We start from the raw sequence: 21,776 nt of genomic DNA on the forward strand, positions 1-21,776 counted from the left end.
TATTATTTATTATTATTAATATTATTACAATTGTTTTTCTCCAACAGTAGGGCAGGTCCGCTTGGAAACACGTTAATTAGGATGCAATGTCATACTCATTACAATTTTATAGACAAACGATACTACTTGTAATCACTTAGTTGGGGGGATATATTATTCTTCCTATAGGGGCATAACAGAAAATAATTGAGAAGCACTGTCCCAATGTCTTAACCTTCCTAGGAAAACACAATGTCCCATCACTGGTGAGCTATTTTTAGAACAGGCTCACAGGCTACTCATGTGCTTTATGGGGGTAATTATGAAGTAGCTTGAATTGTGTTTATACATTTTAGGTGAACATAACTGCACGGATGTACATGGACAAAGATCTTGATCATTTTATTTTGTATTTTAAATTATGACGTCAAGAAAACATTAAAGACAAACAACCACCAACAACAAATACCACCTCTGTCTCAATTTAAGATATGAAAGCCACTGAAAAAAAATTAACAGTATCACAGTTCACAAAAGACCACCTGATCATCCAAACCGGACACGGACCAGGTTAGAAAGCCTATCTAGCCTGCACCACTACATGCATTTCATAGTTACACTTGCACTGTTGTTTATTCCTACATCACAGACACATGCAGGTGTCATCCTTTTATGCTGTGCAGCTGTCAAATGTTAGCAACAAGACCACCGCTTGTCAAGCCACAAACGGTGTCCAAGCTTGTTAGCCATGCCATTGGAGATCCCAAATACGGGCCTCTCAGCCCAGCCCACCTAAAACTGACCATTTGGCTTTTTTAATACAATCACCATACACTAAAATCACGATTAAATCTGATGTATGATCCGCGATTGACCAGATCGTACAGTCATGTAATGATTTGCACATAGCGGAGGCTTATTCGCAGGGGCCTCTTTTGGTGTCACTCGTTAAGAGAGTAATGACATTTGATCAAAACACACAATATACGAAACAGCAAAGCTAACTTTAAGGCTAACAAGGGAGCTAAACTTATTGAATAACAGATAAGATGAGAGCAATGCACGTTTAGCCACCAATAATGTCTTCATCATCTGAAATCAGCACACAACACATTTTCGAGAAAATGCTACGGGACTCACCTAAAAGATTGACTGCAGATGAGAAAATACAGAAGTAGGTAAATTGCAAGTAAAGCTGTGTTTAGTGGTACTCCGGCAGGGAGATGGGGGGACACACGCTTGTTAGAATGGCGCCAGCTCCACAACGCGGCGCGCTTTGATGACGTCAGTGGCAAAATGACGCTTCAGATGGGGAAACCGATGCATTGATTTAAATTGCGGTTTCCGCTGATAATAAAACTTTGCCGCCTGTATTTTGGCATTGTCCGTAAGTAAAATCCTTCTGGTTTTTTTTTTTTTTTAGAACGAGTTATATATTAAAAAAAAAACAAATATATATATATATATATATATATATATATATATATATATATATATATATATATATATATATATATATACTGTTATTTTGGAAGAATGTGCTCTTTGGTTTTGCTTGGAAAATGCATGAAAATGAAATTTGATTAATTACTTTTAATCATGGCAAAATTTCGCCAGTGGATCAGAGGCGTCATGATTACAGCGTGCATGACGTCACACACGTCTACTAAAGCTTTCTTTGAAAGGCTGGGTTGTTGTTTTTTTGTGCAAATTGCATTTGTTGAATAAGTATATAAGTAAATAATCGTTGTACATGTGTGACAATGACAATAAAGATCTATTCTATGTTTAAAATGGGTTTTCTGATCAAATAAAACCTTGAGCACATGACTGCATCTATCATACCCTTTGAAGGCACACATATAACACATGAATTGCAAATTCATACAGTGATTACACTTCATAAAAGCCATTTATATTGCCTTTTGTTATATTTTAGTCCATTTTAAAGGGTTATTTGTAAGAAATGTTATTTTCCCGCAGTAATATGTTCTCTGAGCCCACAGTAGTCTAAACACGGTATTCTGATGACTGCAACTGTAAATAAAGCAGATGAATCCACTTGGTTTTATCCATTTTATCGGGCTTTCATTTTCACATTATGCCACCCTCTCGTAAAAATATGGCATTTGGACCGGGGTGTGTTAACTTTTTATCAATGCATCCATTCATTTATCCAGAGTAAATGGACTGTGAGCAATCAACCTTTGTACACAACATCTTAGTCACACTGCAGTTTGACAAATGCAGTTTTTCAAGTTGTGCCTCTCTCTCCAAAAAGACTTGTACCAAAGTTAGTCACATGCCTTAGAGCATTTAATGGCTGACACCGACAGATACGATATGTTCACTAGTTGTTGGACAGAGGGGGGCAGAGAGAGTGTGTGTTGTTCCATACAAGGGAGTGTCTTCTCTGGCAAAGATCACTATTTTCTGTGTATATATATTTTGGTTGCATCACTCATCGAGATCCTGACTGGAGCACAAACACAGCTGTAAGCAGCAGCAGCAGCGGTGGGAACAGCACTGTGCCTCAGGTGCCGGACAAGCATGAAGAACTTTATGGAATGGTTTTTCACTACTCTCGGTGCTGTCGTTTTCATCTACTATGGAGCGAAGCTGCTTCTTTTTACAAGGATGCTTTATCCCAAAAGGTGGTTTCCGGTGCCAAAGTCTTTCTTTTTGTCCATGGGAGAATGGGCAGGTAAGCATGCTGTGTGTGTGAGTGTGCATGTGTAGCATAAACTATATGGGAACAGATTAGATATAGATTGAGGTTAACCATTCAGTAAATCAACATTTCACATTATTTTTCTTCTTGCTAAAGTTGACACTGTAACCTCCACTACAAAACAAATGATGGAACTAAATTGTCCCCAAAAATGACCCAAATCTAGATTCCTAAACATCATATGGGTCATGATTAAAACATTTTAACAAAACATTCTTAAATTAACCTGCTTTTCGAATCACTCAAATTGACATGACATTGACATGATTTACTTGCAAACCAAGAATTAATCATTGTGCCTAATCTTTCTAAATGTAATGATCTGGCACATTGGCTCACAGCTGTGTGGCAACAATCGTGTCAACAAACACACCACAAGTCCAGAATTGCCTATTCAAATACTTGTCAGACAGGAATCCAACAGTGTCTTTGATTATGGCAATCCGGAAGATCTAATACCTGCGTGAATTACTGGATTCTTTTCCCATCTGAGCTGCTTGGCAGTGTCAGAGTTGTGAAACTAATTTGTACTAACGATTAGTCTGGAGAGACGAGCAGTCACTTGCCATCTGTAACTGGTCCAACAGTTTCTTCTAAAGTTGACAGCATTTCCCTGTGACGGATTTTTAGTGGGATTAAACAGTAACCCTGTGGAAAAGTAATATTCCCATACACTTTGGTCATGCCCAAAGCAAAGGGTCATTAACCCTAACATTGTTTGACAAGGGATTCCAGCACAGTGTGACAGACAAAACAGTGACACTGCACAGTAGTCTAAAAATTATTTTCATTCATTTTTCTGAATCATTTTAATTTGAAGGATCATTTAACGACAGGACCCTCCAAATATAAGGCGCAGTTCGGAGACAAGGGTATAAGTCGAACTGCAAATCGTCTTGATCTACTCCTTAAACCTTGGTTGGTGGAAATTACACCAGCAATTCTGCCATATTTACACCACAAAATGAGATTTTCCCTCGATGTGCATGACTCCCTATTATAGGTTAAAAATTATACCACATAGTAACCTTATAGCATGTACGTACATACATACAGGCCAACAGTCAGAAGACCTGAGATTTATTTGGTATCGTACATGTGAGCTCCAGTCAGTCTGCTCCACAGTCTCCGCCCCTTAACTCCCAGATCCAATCACAAATCAGACTTGGTTGGTTAGACCCTCCCAGAAATGTGTTTATTTGTCTGTTTAAAAAAAAAGTTACAAAATTTTAGCTGGTTAAAATTATTTCTTCATTCCTTCCATAGCTGACCCACTCTTTTATTATAACAGTTCCAGTATGTCACAACTGACTTGGAAGCCCCCCAAAAGCTTGCTGGAACGGAAAATTGTTATCTAAGTATTCAGGGCCTAAGGAGATGACAGGGTAGTGGCAGGTTGGACATGTTCTCCGCACGTTCCTTATCAGAGGAACACGGTGTAAGTACAGAACGTAACTCGAATGTGATGAATCAGTAAACACAAGCCTTCTCTTTGACATCATGATGATACCAATGCATCCTTGTAGTGAGGAATGCTAAGTCAACTAACAAAGTGTTTCTGTTTCAGTGGTCACCGGTGCTTCAGAGGGCATAGGAAGACAATACGCCTTTGCGGTAAAATATTATTTCAATTGGGATTGGACATAACCTTTTATTAAATTAATTTCAAACCCAATATGTATGACATCAAACTTTTAATATTTGTGTCACTTTTCACAAATTCATCTATTCGCTTTTTTTTTATTCTGTGGACTCTATCTTCAACTATTCACTGAACACCTTAGATATTTTGCATCTTTTTGAAATACCCCAAGATGCCACAAGATGGCACCAGAACTCTGTCATGATAGGAAAGTAGTACTGTGTCGATGCTTTACCTCTTTTTGTCCCACTATTAGCTGGCTGAACATGGAATGAACGTGGTGATTATGAGCAGAACCAAAGTGACTTTGGACAAGGTGGCCAAGGAAATAAGTAAGGACTACCTCATTTTATTTTCAGTATCTACCAGTGTCATAACAGCCTTGGGTAGTATAGATATCGTGTGTCCATGTGCAGGTGAATCTACACAACGGGTGGTTAAAGTGGTCGTGGCAGACTTCACCAACGACAATATCTTCACTGACATTGAGGAGCATCTTAAGTACTTGGATGTCGGTGTATTAGGTACAACTTCAGCATGATAATTTGCTATCACAGTACAACTATACAATGCGTGCAAATTGTTATCAAATGCAATTCATCAAAGCTGTTTTTTACGACTGTGTGCTAGTCAACAATGTAGGCATGGTGCCCAGTGCGGTCCCTCGCAGATTCCTCGAAGGTGAAGATCTGGACCAGGTTAGTGGCGGCCGAGTTTGCAAGTATATTTGCTTGACAGAAAATGAGAAACTTTTGACACTGCACAGTTTTTTCTTCTCAAAGATGAAATGATTACAATGCTTGTTGTCTTCCCTTTCAGACAATCACGAGGGTGATCAATTGTAATGTGAAAACCATGGTGAAGGTAAGTGTCCAACCTCCACATTCAAAGGTCCCAAAAGTGATACAATTAGGACTTACACACATTTTTGGGGGGAGGGTCTCAAAATTCTGATAATAACAACAGAGAGAAAAATTAATTTTGTCGAAGGTAGGCAGTCTTAAGCGAAGACTTTGAACAAATTAATACATTTGCAAAAATCTAAAAATTGCCATTTGAGAGTAAAGCTCTAACAACAAAATTCTTTGCATTGCCCTAAAATCTTTCTCTCTTTCTCTTTGCAACAGATGTGCAAAATAATCCTCCCGGGCATGGAAAACAGGTTTCCTTTTCAGGTTTCCTTCATTTGCTGTAACAAATTATACTACTATAATGGCTGCTAGTAGTAGATGACGAATGACCATAAAAACCAAAAGCAAACACAGCGGCACCAACCGGCCACATACACCTGCACAACGATTTGTGATCCATTCCGTTGATAAAGATAAAAATTCCCCGCTCTCATTGGTATTATTTAATAACCAGTGGTTGAAGTTTGTGTGTATGTGGTATGCAGGAGAAAAGGTGTGATAGTAAACATTGCATCCGGAATTGCCAGCATTCCATTTCCTATGTATTCGCTGTACTCTGCATCCAAAGTGAGTATCGTTCAACCTCTCTTTGGCTCCAAACGTGTTGTTACTCTCATTAAACTGTGCGTATCACTTTTGCAGATATTTGTGGAGAGATTTTCTCAAGGTCTTCACGCTGAGTACAAAGATAAAGGCATAATTATACAGGTGCAACCTTTTCAAGTAGGGGCGGGGAAACAATTAGTCGAGCTTCTCTTTGACCTTTTCCTTAGGCAGTCACACCTTTTGGGGTCTCTACTCGCATGGCGGGCTACCAGAAAACCAACGTGACCATGCTGTCCCCGCGGGATTTTGTGGAGAGCTCGCTGCAGTATATCAGAGCTGGGGACAAAACTTACGGCAGCATCTGTCATATGTTGCTGGTAAGGAAGACTCGGTTATACTAAGATGTTGGTACAGAGCGCTTCACTTTGTCCATGTTTTGTTATCTCACAGCCTCATTCCAAAGTAGAACAACCCCCCCCACAGACACACAAATATTTCATGTTGTTCTTTATAAAGAATATGGAGTTTACATAATGTCCAATATTCATCCATGTTGTACATATTAAATTATGTACACTCAATATCAAGCATGTTAATTTTAGTATATTATGTTAGACATTTTTTTTAATTGGGATTATTTTTTGTTTGTGATTGCTATTTTCTTTGCTTATATTTTTTGTGATATTTTTGTTTGCTTCTTTTTTCTGTTTGTGATTTGCTCTGCCGTAACTGTGGCCAGTTTGGCCCATTCCTTTGCCACATCTCTCAAGCTCTGTCAGCAATCACAGTTATCCCGATGCCACATTTTTTATCTTGGCTGTAACATAGCAAATTTTGGAGAAAGTGGAGCCCTATGAACACTTTCTGGATGCAATGAACAAGAAAATAATTTGTCTATTGTACATGTGCACGCACAGGGCTGGTTACTACTCTCTATCCCACTCAAGATTCTCCATTCAGACTTTATGCTACAAGGTATGAAGGACTACGTGGAGAAAAAACAAGCAGAAAAGAGATCCAGAGCAGTAATAATGGAAACCTAAAGGAGGAGGAGTGTCATAACAGTGCCGAGTCAAATACATTGACAGTAGAATGTCCAAAATCAGACAGAATCGATTGTGATGTTGGGAATATGTTTTCCAGTTAGAAATCATGTAAAGTTGTTGCAGCTTCACTTAAGAAGTTTTAACGTGTAGTGCAATATTTAATGAGGCCACTAGAGGGTGCAAAAAGGCAAGTCTTTGGATGATACCCGTTGTGGCTGAGGACAGGATTTGTGCTTATGGATATTATATATTATATATATTATATATTATAAGTCTGAGACCTTTTAGAAGAAGAATTCTAGATTTGTTTTTGGTTGGTGCAGACAAGAAAAACATTGTCATGGGTTCATGCATATTTGGGAGGATTCTATTGAATTGGTTCGCACTAACAAAAGCAAAAATGTAAATAATGAAACTCAGTATTGGTAAGGTCAGAGAAGTACTTCATTTCACTGTTTATTTTACTGTGATTTTAATTTGCTGTGGTGTATTACTTTAATAGATGACTCTATACTTAATGTGGCTGAAATATCTTTTTCACTTGCAGGTAAAGCAACTAATATGAAATCAGTGCACAGAATCATAGACCAGTAACGTCCAACCACTGCACTAAAAATTATTTAATTTTGTCTTATTTGTATGCTATCCCATCCCAACCTCCTTCTATCTATTCAACATAGTATACTTCATGGCATACTTTAGTTTGCTTGTTTGTCATGAGATCTGATGTAACGTGCCTTGGCTACATTAAGTTATTTTTTTTTGGGGGGGCATCATTTGATAAGCTTGTGCAGGTATGTATGTTGGGTAAAAATAAGTCAGCTACATCCCATGAAACAAAACTTAATTGGCAAAGTTTTTGTCTCTACTGTACTTTACTTTAATGTGATGCTTACATGGGGATTTCCAGGTGTGTGTATGTTTATAGCGTGTATAGCTGAAATAAAACTTTGTTACTCCTCTTACAAAAGAACCAAAGGTGGGAGGGGATTTTTCTCACCTCAAGTGCTCTGCAATTTAGCGATGCCACGACTTTGTGCTACCTTGTAATTTACCATTTTTTCAAAAGCGACTGAATAGCACTTTTAATCATAGTACTTGTTCACTCACAAAATAATGTGCAAGCATCCCCCAACCACCAGGCTGTTGCATTGCACTAATGGCTTTATTTGTATAAAGGGATTTTTTGACTAATAAATATGGACAAAAATATTCAGATTCATTATGTGTGTATGGGCCCCTGTTGTCCCCCCATTTGTACGCCCCTGGTCACTGTAATATTCTTGATCAATTCTGAATCATGCACTATGTTGTATTTTCTAGTCCATGTGATTTTAGGGCAATATAAAAAGACTCCTGGTAGTACAAAAAAAAGCTGGGGGCTACTGATGGAACAGATCACAATTAAGCACAAACTCTCCATAAAAGTGGCCTCGAGAAGTGAGTGGAAGTCAAGGGAAAGTTGTTTTCACGTCACAAAACCCGTGGGTGGTCATGCTGGAGGACACTCTCCATATGAGTGATGGAGCGTACGCGTGTTAGAAGCGTTGAAGGCGGGACATGGGTGGAAGGAAATTGAGGAGGAGGGAGCGATGTCTTTGAGGATGCTGCCTGTGTGACATGGACACGCCTTGCCTGTTGTCTCAGTAAACGCAACGGTCCAAAGATGATCCAACACAAGCACACGGCAGCAGTGGCCCACCCAGGAGACGAGGTCAGCGGCCCTTTTTCCAGCTATGAGCCAAGAGTTGAGACACGGAAGTCGTTCTCATTGCCGCTATCGGCTATCAATCTTCTATTAACCCAGCTGTCATTTAATCTTTTCGTGAAAAAAATATGGTGACAATTAAAATGTAATGAGTACTAGAACAGCAAAAGGAGAAATTCAAGCAAATCTTTGTGGTCACATCGACGATAAGCCCAGTTTGGAAGATCAGATTGTGAAGACAAGATTGTGGCGGAAAAAGGATCATTAGCCAGTGATGAGACGGGAAAAGAGGTGGAATACTAAAAGAAGAACAGAGGGTGAAGAAAAAGTTCTCCATCGGGCCGCCGCTCACATATGGATCAGCTTTGCTTGTGTAGGCCCACTTCAAGGCGAAGGGCCTTGCAAACATAAACAGCGCAGGGGCTGCAGCTGGAGCGCGGAGGCAGCCGCTTGCTTAGCGAGACCTCCGTACGCTAAACAATGGATCAAGTGACGCACAGGCCCTTGGCAGCCCAACAGAGAGGCCGGCAGTTTAGCTTCAAAAAAATCCAGCCTTTCTTGCGTACGTTTATTTCTGCTCCCTCAATATTTACCCCCGTGAGAAAACACCGTTTCACTCACAAAGGGCAACATCAAATGCTGCTCAGGAAAAAAAATTAATAATCAATTTTTGGGTGAATTTTCAAGATAAACCTCAAATGCACTATAACCTTTGCAGCTGAACTTAATTTGAACTTCTATAAACTTTTAAAACATATCTTTCCAACTATTGTTTGTTTATTGTCACACTCACGGCAATTAGTTCCGGTACATCCACCAAAACGACCAATCGCGGCTAGTCATGATTGGTCGCTACTTGAGCTCTAAGCAACTGTGATGACATTTTCAGTCAACAGCAAGTGGCAAAATGGCCAACCACTGAAAAACGAGTGGAGTTTCTTGCTTAACTCATATTCCACATACACAATATGAATCAGAATTGCTTTTTTAGGAAGTGGGGGCACATACAATATATTTTTGGGTTGACCTCCCTTTCCAACCAGAGGGGGCCTCAGTTCCCCACCTCTGCTTTGGGGGTCACAGAGGCGGTATTTGGTAGCCTTGATACTTGACTTTTCCAGCTTGGGAACAAACCTGCACTTTGTTGGCCCTGGAAAAGCTACATACAGCTACCTACCCCGGAGTCTAGTAATTGGCCCTTCAACACAAAATGAATGCAGATTGCATCTTGAGGGACACTTCTTGACTCCTGCTCAACCTCCATTTCTGACAGTGTACGCTTAGGATGTGTTTCATCACATTGTTGTGTAGCCTATGCCGAGCATTGAGGAGTCTGGATATGGAAACCTGAGCCATACAGATGGATTGGGTGGGTCGGGAGCCCCTTGGGTCAATCAAGGCCGCCGATCGGTCATTCGCCGTTTTTTTTAACAAATCAAATCAAATTAGGTGTCACTATCTTGACTTGTGCAAATAAACCACACAAGGCCGCGTCACCACATCCACTTTGTAACACGTTCACTGACACTCAGCTTATTTTGGCAGGAAATGTAAACACTTGTCACACTAATCCATTTGAGGAACTGGGGAGGGAAAATGAAGCCTCACAGCTGTGGGGTTGCCTCAACAAGGAATACAATTAAAACAGTTATTACAAACTGGAGACAATTTCCCATATCACTCAAGGCAGTACAGCAATATATAGTCATCGTTCTTTGCAGACGATAAGAATACAAATGCCTGTGGATATTGTAGTATTGTCTGTCTACATGTGTTGCCTTACCATTTGTGTGCAGAAGGTGATGTTCCTGCCACGTTGATGCTAATTGTTTACCCGCGTGCCTATGGAGTTTCCCATTGCATGTTAACATTGGTGTAGGTGAAGGCATGTGTGTGCTTTAATTACATACACGTTATGTCACTGATTTTGTTTTGTTCACTTTAACAGTAACCTTTAACTTATAATGGCAATAAACGGTCAAGGAGTTAAAATTTGAACACTGAAACACAGAACTTGTGAAGCCTGCTTACCAATAGCACACCATCACTTTGCCGAGCCAGTTGACCTCCGCGTGGGTCCAACTAGTGTCAGTCAGTGGATGAGCCGTTCCATTGTCTCGTACTTCGACCGGCTGCCAAATGAATGATCGGAATCTAAAACAAAAAGGCAGTTGTGGGTGGAATAGAAGAGTGAAAAAAGGTGAACGTGAAAGGGGCCTTTTCTTCTCCTCTGGCTGGCGTGTAAACAGGTGTGACAGTGAAGACAGCAGCCATCGTACCACCCATGCACACAAAGATATTCCTGCTGAGCCACGCACCTCCGCTGTTGTTTAGCGATAGCTATCAACACTTTCTAGTGACAGATAAACAACTAGGGCAGCTCTGTTAATGTCTGCGCTGGGGCTGAAAGATATAAAACAGCTCAGAGTGTGACCTGAATGCACTTGAATCAAACTTTCTATTGGGCCGAAATGTGACCACCATGATGATTTAATGTTGCACACAAGATCTGTGTTAGTCTGGACTTTCTGGTAATTGGTTCATATAAAAAAAATACATTATTGTTACTAATCAATAAAAAGTCAATGTTTTTTTTTTTGGTCTTGTTTCAACATTAAATATTTGAGGATAAAAAAAAAAGTGATTTTCATTCAATAGAGCAAAATGGATTGAACAGATGGTGACAGACATGTCACACAAAATGTCTGAGTGGCAAAATCAAATGGAATGTGAGTTTATTCAAATAAATACCAAGAACCCCTCTTTGTCTGTTTTCATCTCATATCTCACAGTTCGCAAAAATTTTAAAAAAAATTAAAAAGAAAGATAAATATTGACCTTCAGTAAAGAAAAACTGCAAAACAATAAGCACATTGTTTTTGCAGTGGTGGGCAAAAAATACCTTCTCTTCTGGCCTAAATATGACTTTAAAAAAATGAGCAGTTTTAAGTCATCAGATTTCAAATTTATCTAACATCAGCATTTTCTCACCTGCTGATTGGATGGTCAGAGCAAAATCGGTAATAGTAGTCAAAACATTCATAAAAGATTTATTTCTTCCATATAAACTTGTCATTGGTCTTCCAGAGACTTTTGCTCTCCTCCACAGAATTAGCTCGAGCTGCCAAATTGGTTTTGAGGCAAACTCTCTGCACCTCGTCCAGGTCTGTGAGCCTATTGATACTCTCTTCGTTGCCCTCGTTCAAAATGTCCCAGAAGTCCCTGCAGCCTCGTCTTGCTGTTTTTTCTCGTGTACCCGTGTTTACAGAACTTCTAGATGAAGTGGGAGAATCTAGGACTGAGGTGGACGGTTTTTGGGGGGGACCCTTGGATTTGAACAAGTCATCCAGGATGGAGGTGTCGCCCAAGAGTTCTGTAAGAATGCAGGACTGTTCTTGAGGGGGAGTCTTTTCAGAGTGTTCTTGAACTATTGTAGTCAACTTTTGCTCCACGTTGAGGGGAATCTCCGCCAGCTCTAGAGGTTCTGGACAACTGCTGCTGTGGTTACTGGCCTGACACCCACCAAGACCACCAACAGCTCTGGACACACTAGCCTTCTTTGTTCTCGCATGACGTCTTGCACGGCTGACCGCCTCCTCCCGCTTTTCAGGATCCACATTTGGAACATCACTTGGAGACTCCTCCGCATTTTTTTGCCCTTTCAGCTGACTTTTTTTCTTGGGTAGAGGACTCTTCTGGTTGGATTTACGCCTTCTGGTCACGGTGTTTTTCGGAGATGGGGTCTGGGCTGGCAGTTGGAAGTTGCTGGTGACGAAGCTGGCAAGTTCAGGGTGGCCGAGAGTGACGTAATAGCGTCTCAGCCATTCGAGCCTCTGAGACGAGTCGCTACTCAGAACGTCGGCGGCGAGCTGATGGGCCGAGGGGAAATTCAACTTGGACGCCATCTCCTGCAGCTGCTGCCTACGCACCAAAACACAAACTTGACACAGTGAGCTTTTTAACACCTGCAGCTAATCCGGCTACCGAGTCAACGAAAGTGCAACAGACCTCGAATCTTCCTCTTAAAGATTGCATGATTTGGTATTCCAGGAAATCTTTCAGAAAAATCTGCCATGATGTGTGATATCAGTAAATCACTCTATGTTCCATTTCAAAACTTTTCAGTAAATGCTGTGGGTGACTAAATTTAGATAGCGGGGCACAAATTCCCCCCAGGCCATAGTTTGGAAACCACTGCTCAACATTCCCATCAGTGTGCATGTATGAAAGGTTGTTTTGTCTATATGTAGCTTGTTTGATTGACAACCCGTCCAGTGCCCCGCCTCTCACGCAAGTCAGCTGAGCAAGCAAGGCTCCAGCTCACTGCCAACTCTGCTACATAAAAAAATGGACGGACGTTGCAGGAAACATTTCCTCTATTGTAAATATCGCTTTCATGACGGTGAAAGTTCTCTGGTATGAATCGTTCCAAATATAATTGATATTAAGAGGAAATTCTGTTTTTATGTCTGCCAGCATCCCAGAATGCATTGTCTTCAACTGTGGCACTTCCGCTGTATTTTGAATGCACCATGTGCTACTTATTGTGTCTTTTTTTAAAAGCCACAAGCTATTAAACAAATATTCTGCGGGCATATCAAGCGGGACCCAAGATGAATACTTCTCCACATAGTCAGGCGTTTCCACTTTTTTTTTTTTTTTTCCTCCGGCGCTCCAAGGCACTTGTTATTAAAAGTGTGGTCTATCCGGACTCAGGAACAGAAACACTTCAAAGTGTGGCAGTATAACGGGTGGTGTTGGTTAATACAACTTGTGGCTTTCACTGGAAAAACAATAAATAAAAAAGTGATGGCAGTAAAACCCCCCGTGCGGACTTGAATTAAACGGAACAGGGAATCAATATGGCTGGTATGTGTTTTCACACCCTGGTGTGCCTCAGGGCGGAGATAGCTTCTTCCACCTGGGGAATGATATCACAGCCAAAGAAGGTGCCTGTGCGTGTGTGTGCCCACATTCATGAGTGTATTTTGGAGCAACGTCTACATTAAATGTTTTTTAGGAAGTACGTGCATATCCGTCGTAAAGTCCCTGGGGGGGGCATCTCTTTTTTTCCCCTGCACCTTCAGGTCTGAACACAAGTGTGCAATGTTTGGCAGGATGCTGGGAAAAAGGTGGTGGGGCAAGCTCAGAGGTGGTCTCTGTGTGAATGCACTCCATTTCCAAAGGCCCAGATGGGGGCGCTAGACATTCAATCTGCAGTGAGTTTTGGCCTGCGTCCCAACACTGCCAGGAATTCTCCCTCCCTGTAAAATCCACTACTTGTCTGGGAGGGTACACATACGCACTTTTTTTTGCCCACCTCACATCTTCGTACCTACGTATGGCCAGAGGGGTCTCCCCCAAGATGAAGGTGTTACATCTGGTGTGCTGCACGATGCTCTTGGTGAAAGTGACAGGAGCGGGGCAAGGCTGGTGGTCGGGTGGGGTTTCTGGCAAGCTCTGCTGGAATACAGTATTTTTTTGAAAAAAAATGAGACGAAAACAAACTTGCGAATTGTCATTCATTTTAGCCCCAAATGATTGCACCCACCCATCCTGCAATAAAAAGGGCTGCACTGTAAAGTGATTTTGTGTGTGTTGTGTACCTCATCGGGGGTGAGAACCTCATTTGCAGGGAATTGAGAGTACATCTTGCGCTCAAACACATCCTTCACCGCGGCTCTACTGATCAACTCCTCGGCTTTGCTCCCACCCACCACGCGCTGGTTGGAGTGGGTGTACGCCACCTCCTGCACCCCACCTTCCAATCAGGAATAGAGGCAATTCTAGTCAAATGCAACTCCTTAACATTTTTTTCCCCATTCTTACCTAAGAGGGTATCAATGGTTCCTGTGCATGAAGGATATTTTTGCCTTTTCACAGAGGTGAATGAAGCACCTTCACGTCGACCCATGCTTGAGCCATCTTTTGAGTGCCCTGCTTTGGCTTTATCTGAACTTGTGATGCCTTCATCCTCTGACGTTGTGCAGGTCTCAATGTCCTCGGTGAACATGGCGCCTCTGTTTATGTTTCTCTTTTTACTGGGTCCTTTTCTTCTTTGTATTTTGCGTACTGTGCTTTCGTGAGAATTCCGGCTACCATCCTTAGATCGTGTGAGCGTCTCAATGTCCAAATCGTCTGACTCATCGGAATAATGTTCAAAGGGGCGTTGTTTGGGATGCAATGGAGTTTTGGAACTTCTATCGCTCTCCTCGTCGCTCACTTCTAAATTACTCCTGCATGACTTCTGCCCTGGTTTTATATTTATTAACGAGCTTCTTCCCTTAATGAAGCTTTTGGAGGTCGAAGTGCTTGTCCCCTCACTACCTGAACTTGTGTCACCTTCACCTGATTCCGGCATGGCGTGAAGCCATTGGAGCAGTTGGGCAAAACCGTGCTGCAGCAGACTGGTTGGAGCAGGCCGGGCGGAGGAATCCACGCCACCCGCTCCACTCATACGTCCCCGCTCCTCTTCGACATCATCATCACTCTCGCTACTGAAGTCCAGAAGCCCTCCGGGGATCTTAGATGCACCCGTGCTCTCCTTCGATGCATCTCCAGCTTCCTGTAATCAGAAAAAAAACATAGGAGTACGTTGGCATAGAAAAGGGTCGGAAGCTATGAAAAAAACGGCCTATGAGAACATTCCTGGCGGGATACAAAACAGATGTTGGTAATAGCAAATCATAATAAACCACAATGCGACACAGGCTCCCATTATGATGTAATATGAGGAACTGACATGTCCAGAAGCTATAAATATTTGGACTTCATTTGGACCACCAACCACGATCGGATTTTTCGTATTCACTGGACAGATCTGTCCACATCGGGAGAATTTGCGTGCATGCATGTGGAACAGTAACCGCTATCAGCTTTAGTTTGTGTATAGTTCCGATTCTTTCCATGAATCGAATACTCAGAAATAAACCTGACTAAAGATGATAGGAGATATTTTGAAACAGATGGAAGGAATTGGACACAGTGCAGCAACCTAGATTGATCGTATGATGTCATTATTTTTCAATCCAATACATCAGAGGGTTTTATTTACAATTGTTTCGCTTCATTTAACTGTTGCCCAGTTATAATAATACTGTACTTGCAGTGGTTGCTTATTATTCTTTCACAGTTTCATCAGTCAACCGGTTGACAGACACACAGGAAGGCCCCCAATGAGGTATCCCCGTTTTTAGCATGGGAATGGGAGGTTTGAGCGGGCCACTGGGGAGAGAAGATGTGCGAGCAAGGGATGGGAACGATGTGTGCTTGAGTCTATGAGAAAAGCAGAGTTGCTCACGCTAACGCTTGGCGTCTTCTCCTCCTCCTTTGTGTGTGTGCTGGTTGTCATGACACCCGCCGCCACTTGTCCTTCACGCTGGAATGAGGAGAAATACATGCATGTTTAACATTTACATTGCAAAATGACTTCGCATTAGGGAAACGGCAGATAATACTTTGAAGATGTTACGAAACGCGCAAAGTCCTTTATTTTCCAGACTGGAGTCATATTTTCAAGACTAAAGTTTTGTATTTGAGGTAAAAACCACACCACGTCTTACCTCAAGTATCTTGCGGGTGAGGCACGTGCCTTGGGTCTGTAGCCTGAAGAGGTTATTGATCCCAAATAGTTCCCCCTTATGGGCGCCCTGCACGGCATCAAAGTATCGCCGTGGGCTCTCCACACCAACAACAGAGCTCTGCAATTGCTGTTTTGAAAAAAAAAATTTGACTATAATTCTTCATTTCAAAATGCCTGTACTTTTTTTTAGTATTTTAGCATTGCTAATCTTTTTAGGATACTGAAGGGCTGCTACAAACCAAAATGGCTGACCTCCTGTTCAGTTTTGAGCATGGGTCCTTGAGACAGTTGTCGGGCAATTATTTTGGGGTCTCACTGGGATATTATTACTATTTAAATAAATCTTTTTTTTTTTTAAAGCGAGATTTGATCATTTCTCACCACACGTCAGTAGTACCTGTTTGTAGACTTGTCTGAGGTAGGTAATTTCCTCCACAGTCCCCAAAGAGATGAGCCTGAAAACAGTCACGTCTCTGCACTGGCCAATGCGATATGCTCTAAGGACCATGCAAATCATGTTAAAATAGTGGCACAAAACACTGGATTCTGAAAAAAACAGACAAACCTGTCGATAGCCTGGAGGTCATTGGCTGGGTTCCATGTTGGGTCAAATAATATCACAACATTGGCCCCTACAAAGTTGAGACCAATACCTCCCGCCCTAGAAAGAGTCACATACCAAAAATGTTTAATACTTGAATAAATGTGTCATATGATCTAAAACAAAGCCCTCCCTCAATCTCCGTAGTTAATAGATAGTCATTTTGCATTTTGTGGGGAATATGTTTGTATGTGCATACTAACATAGTAGACACCAGGCACAGATTGATGTGAGAGGAGGTGTTGAACTCTTTGACGATGCAGACTCGCTCCTTGGCTTTGGTGGTCCCATCCAACCTGCTATAGTCATGCCCCTCGGCCATGCAGTAATTCTCCAGAATGTCCAAAAGCTGCAGTGACCAAAACAATTATTTTCCAAATTAAAGATGTACTATTGCTAAATCAACAAGAGTCAATGAAAGCATCATTATCAACATGAACAGCTCATGGCTGATTGCCATAAAAACGCTGACTTAATGTTATCGTTCAGTCTCCGGTGACACTGTGGTGTCTCACTTTCTTAAAAGCTCTAATTGCTTTGGCTTATAAAGCCCTGCGGCTTAGAGACTAATCTCAGTCAGGCGAGAGGGAAAGAGCCACGTCTGCTGCGTGTATTTTGTCTATAAATAAGGTGGGGGGGGGGGGGCTCTAACAGCAGCAGTAATTAAGTGTTTTAAACCTAAAAGCTGAGCGGCTGTGATTACAAGTCAGCATCTGAGAATGTTGACGCCCTCCAAATTCCGCCCGCAAAGATCACAAACCATCAAATTTCCAATTTCCTATGGGACAGCTGCCCGCCCAGTGAGACAATGGACACGTCATAAGACACAATTCAATCAAATTTAGGGAAAAAAAGTGTTGGAGTTTGACCAAAATTGAAAGGAAATGGAAATAAAAGGAGAGAATAGCTTGCATTATATTCTCATTTGTATGACAGTTAATATTGTTGAGATTTTACCTAAATTGTTGCCTATAAAGTAAAAAATAAGTTTTATGACTGTGACAGTTGGAACAAATAAACGGTGCATGCATTTTGATTAATGCTCTTGTCCACAAGGGTAGGCCTGAGCCATGATTCGAAACGAGAACCTGCTCACAATTTAAAGAGCCCTCACCTTAGTTGACAGTGAAAAGAGGAGCACCTTGTCTTTCTTTTGCAGATAGAATCTTAGGAGCCGATGCAAAACCTGAGAGGGGCAAATAAGTTCATTATTATAATACAAGTACAAGGGAAGTCTCAACTGTATTTTTGTGATACAAAGATAGACCACGATCCTTCAAAATGACTGAACCTCAACCCTGTGCCGCACCTTCATTTTGCCGCTGTACATCGGGTCCGACAGTGCCTCAAATGCTTCCTCTTTGCACCTCTGATTAAAGTCTGGAAACGTCTGGAACACCTTTTGACAAATAGCGCTGACACACTTTTCCTAGAAGAAGAAATGAGGCGTGTCACTGAAGCCAATCTATTAGTGGAATGTACGTTCAGTGTTATTGGGCCAACACAATGCTCACAATGATTTAGAAACGTTAGTCCAAGCATCATAGAAAATGCATAAAGGTGGAATCCACCTGTACCTGTTTCTTACTGGTGCCTGCAGTGGACTGGAGCAGTGCCACGTGACTGGCAACCTTCCTTAGGATGGACAGGTAAGTGAAGTATAGTGCCTTTACTGGCCCGCCCTCAGAATTCAGCTGCAAGGGAGGAACTTGGGTCATGAAAAACTGTCTTTTTAATGAAGGAACTATTCTCACGTCAAATGTGAAATCAAACAACCAAGTAAATCTTTTATCTGCCTATTCCTGATGTGTCTGCAAACAAAAACTGAACCTGGTTACCTAATGCTGGTAGTGACCAAATAACATTGTATTTGAAACGTTGTTATTCACGTGATTTTATAGTAAGTCGAAGAAAAACAATTATTCAACCCTTGTCCGCATTCCAAGGGCTGTAAAAGACTGACTTTATAACAGCATCTCCTCCGAGAACGTCCGCTTTGGCAATCGCATTTCTCGGAAGACTTCAGGAGCAATTGCACATCTTCAGAGTCCAGTACAGTTTGATAGACTGTCTGCTGAAAATCAGTCAGACAGCAGTACACCACCTAAACACAGCAAAAAAACACAAAAAAAACACATTATAATGCTACTTGATCATCATTGGCAAATACACTACCTACTCTGTCATCCTTCTTTGGGAGTTGGTCCTTGATCAGCGATTTGGTCCTTCGGAGAAAACAATGGGAAATCTTCCTCACCAGGTCTTTGATGGTCTTCCTCGCTGTTGCTAAGGCTCGCTTGGTTGCACTGTGTCTCTGGCCTCGCTCAATTGGATCTGATACCTTGCTCTTAAAATGGCCCAAGTTGCCAAGACAGCCAGGGACTGCCCTGTGTGGAAGAACAGAACAACAAAGTGAAATTACACGCAGTTCCCAGAACTAAAAAAGCAAAACACATGCCACTGAGCAAAGTCGAATGACATTCTGAATTGTACGACTTTGAATGATCCGAAAATGGCGACAAGATTAAAAACTCACCAGTCCATAACACACCACAACTCCTCAAGGTTATTTTGAAGGATGGTGCCAGTTAGGCCAATTCTGACCTGAGTTAAAAAAAAAAAAAAGCAGAATCAAAACAAAATGAACAAGACTGATTCATTTCAAAGCTACACATGGTGCTGTAGAAATATAAGGCCCAAATCTGACCTGACATTTGAGAGCCTTCATTGCTTGAGTGATTTGAGAGTTTGGATTCTTTATCTTGTGAGCCTCGTCTACAAACACCGCAGACCAGATGATGCTGCGGGAGAGAAGAGGAGGTCATGTGAAGAATACAAATGGGAATGAAAACTGTAGGGATCAACAGTACCTGAAACAATTTCACAGGTCAAACAACAGCTTTGATGCATACAGATAGTATCATTTGTGTCTTGTACTTGCATCTTCAAGTCTCTCACTTGTTAAATTGAGTCAGGCAGAGGCGGAGAGTGTCATAGGTGGTGAGCGTGATCTCCACGCGGCCCTTCTTGACGCGAGCCAGCTCCTCCTGTTTCCTCAACCCGTGGACCACCGCATACTGGAAGTGGCCCCAGGTGTCCAGTTCATCTTTCCAGTTATACAGCACTGACAGCGGGGCCACAATCAGGAAAAGCTACAACAGATCGCAAAAACACTCGCGCTGATGAGATTTGCAGACAACGGCAATCCCCGCCGCTCCCCCCTCACACACACACTCGCATTATAGTTGCACTTAATGCGGTCTTCATCTGGATGCATGTCATCTGAATGTCAACGTCCTGCCTAGAAATAATTTTTATGCTCTTAACGCGGCACCCACTTTATTTGGCTTCATTGGCTTGGATGGGATCTGACTTTGCAGAAAGTCGGGCTTGTTGTTCTCAATGTCCTCCCAAGTTCCTTTTTTGTGCAATGCAGCCGCTAGGAAACCGAGGACCTGCAACAAAACAACAATATGAAGAAACATTCCCCACTATTCTCAATGTGTTGACTTCTATGACATATCCTAAACTTTCTTCAAGGGATTTGATAAATTATGACTTGATGTGTTTTTTATATTTACCTGTTACAGTTTAACTTTGACAAACCTTCACTTGAGCTGTGGCAAGATAATGAAGCAAAATATTCTGCCTTTGCTTGAACTTTGGCAAGACAAACAAGCAAGCACACATACTTAAGACAACCGAAAAAAACACATAAGCCTTCACTTCACTGGTGGGTTGGCAACAAAATGAAGCAATAAATCGGGCCTTTGCTTGCACTTCAGCAACATAATAAAGCACCATTTCATGCTTCTTCTCGTACTCTGGCAAGATTAACAAACAAAGTAACATACTGCCTGTTTTTTATTTATTTGGTTTTATTTATTCTTTGTTGAACCGGGTAAGTCAATTGAGGAGAGTATCTAATTTACCATGTTGACCTGGACCCAGTGTCAAGAACACTTTGAAAACAAACAGTGTGAACCGGGATTCAAACCACCAACCTTGCTGTCACTGGACAAGCCGCTCAACCACCGTAGTCATGAAGCAACAAATTGTACCTTTGCTTCCACGTTTGGCAAGCAAACAGAAAATGCAGCATATTGTGCCTTTTCTTGCACTCTGGCCAACACGTTTACTAAATATCCAGGCTGTTTCAGTGTATACCTGCACGGTCTTTCCAAGGCCCATGTCATCCCCCAGGATACATCCTCTCGAACGGCTGTAGTTACTGAAAATAAACTTGATGCCTTCTCGCTGATAATCCCTCAGGTATCTGTTGATGGTGTAAGGGACACTGTCGTCACTTTCATCACACAGCTTTAAAGAAGCACATGCCTCAGAATGTTCCACACCACTGGAAAACAATGGTTTCTCTCGATTCCAATTATTTAAATCAGATCTTGTTTGTTTTGATGCCGCATCTTCTTCATCTTCTTGTGCTTCTTCCTCTTCAATGTCCTCATCAGTGGCATCATCGTCATCACAATGAGAAGTGGTGTTTCGTCTATGGGTGGTGTCTAAATGCTGGCTGTCGTCATTGTGATCAGGCACCAAGGGCTGATGGCTGTGCCAAGCTGCTGTAAAAAGAATAGAATCAGCTGTAAATGTGAGCTAGTCTTCTTGTTTTGGAGGTCCGAAAATAGAAGTAAACATCGCAGCTGACTAGATTGAGAAGAACCCTCTGTAGGCTTTATGTATTTAATGAGCAAACACTTATGAACGCTAATGGTGGCGATTAATGGAGGAATACCGACAAAAAAAGTTTAGAAATAAAAAAGTATGCTTTACTAACCTTCTCCAACTGAGGTAGACTCCATCATGCTACCGTTAGCACCCTCGTTTCGAGTCTCAGCGAATTTGGGCAGGGCTGTTTCTCAAAATACCTAATGCTTCATTTACTGGAGAATAAAACGCTTGTTCGCACAACATTTTCCTAAAATAGGTTTTGACTTGATGATTGAGAATAGAGACTCTTCGTTCATCTGTTGCCTAGCCATGATCCCAGCCGCGTTGTTTACTTATTTGTA

At 41.7% G+C, this 21,776-nt stretch overlaps 3 protein-coding genes across 9 annotated transcripts in view; 1 reads left to right on the plus strand and 2 right to left on the minus strand.

Moving 5' to 3' along the window:
• Positions 1-1,250, minus strand: part of ipo11 (importin 11) — a 64,036-nt gene extending 62,786 nt beyond the window's left edge. The window contains exon 1 of the mRNA XM_037258685.1: positions 1,120-1,250. The gene's annotated coding sequence lies outside the window, so the exon portion shown is untranslated. The remainder of the gene's footprint in view (positions 1-1,119) is intronic.
• Positions 1,251-2,262: 1,012 nt separating this feature from the next.
• hsd17b3 (hydroxysteroid (17-beta) dehydrogenase 3) lies at positions 2,263-8,067 on the plus strand. Of its 2 annotated transcripts, XM_037258824.1 has the most exons (11): positions 2,265-2,683; positions 4,278-4,324; positions 4,609-4,684; positions 4,769-4,876; positions 4,983-5,050; positions 5,172-5,216; positions 5,480-5,514; positions 5,749-5,830; positions 5,906-5,971; positions 6,037-6,186; positions 6,727-8,067. In XM_037258824.1, the coding sequence occupies exons 1-11, from the start codon at positions 2,530-2,532 to the stop codon at positions 6,850-6,852; spliced, it is 957 nt and encodes a 318-aa protein (XP_037114719.1). In that variant the 5' UTR covers positions 2,265-2,529; the 3' UTR covers positions 6,853-8,067. The 2 variants fall into 2 exon arrangements, with proteins under 2 accessions (XP_037114718.1, XP_037114719.1); XM_037258823.1 differs by having other exon boundaries at positions 2,263-2,683; positions 5,749-5,971.
• Positions 8,068-11,281: 3,214 nt separating this feature from the next.
• On the minus strand, positions 11,282-21,776 carry ercc6l2 (excision repair cross-complementation group 6-like 2). Of its 6 annotated transcripts, none has more exons than XM_037259299.1 (20): positions 21,542-21,776; positions 20,914-21,323; positions 20,085-20,201; positions 19,705-19,898; positions 19,454-19,547; positions 19,283-19,350; positions 18,926-19,133; positions 18,710-18,850; positions 18,324-18,440; positions 18,056-18,175; positions 17,861-17,932; positions 16,950-17,095; positions 16,711-16,806; positions 16,543-16,642; positions 16,126-16,272; positions 15,864-15,941; positions 14,393-15,128; positions 14,170-14,324; positions 13,899-14,026; positions 11,282-12,484 (listed from the first exon to the last, which is right to left on the minus strand). In XM_037259299.1, the coding sequence occupies exons 1-20, from the start codon at positions 21,567-21,569 to the stop codon at positions 11,614-11,616; spliced, it is 4,026 nt and encodes a 1,341-aa protein (XP_037115194.1). In that variant the 5' UTR covers positions 21,570-21,776; the 3' UTR covers positions 11,282-11,613. The 6 variants fall into 6 exon arrangements, with proteins under 6 accessions (XP_037115194.1, XP_037115193.1, XP_037115192.1 ...); XM_037259298.1 differs by having other exon boundaries at positions 13,899-14,023; positions 20,914-21,326; XM_037259297.1 differs by having other exon boundaries at positions 20,914-21,326.

This window comes from Syngnathus acus, chromosome 9 (assembly GCF_901709675.1).
Source record: "Syngnathus acus chromosome 9, fSynAcu1.2, whole genome shotgun sequence".
Classification (NCBI taxonomy): domain Eukaryota; kingdom Metazoa; phylum Chordata; class Actinopteri; order Syngnathiformes; family Syngnathidae; genus Syngnathus; species Syngnathus acus.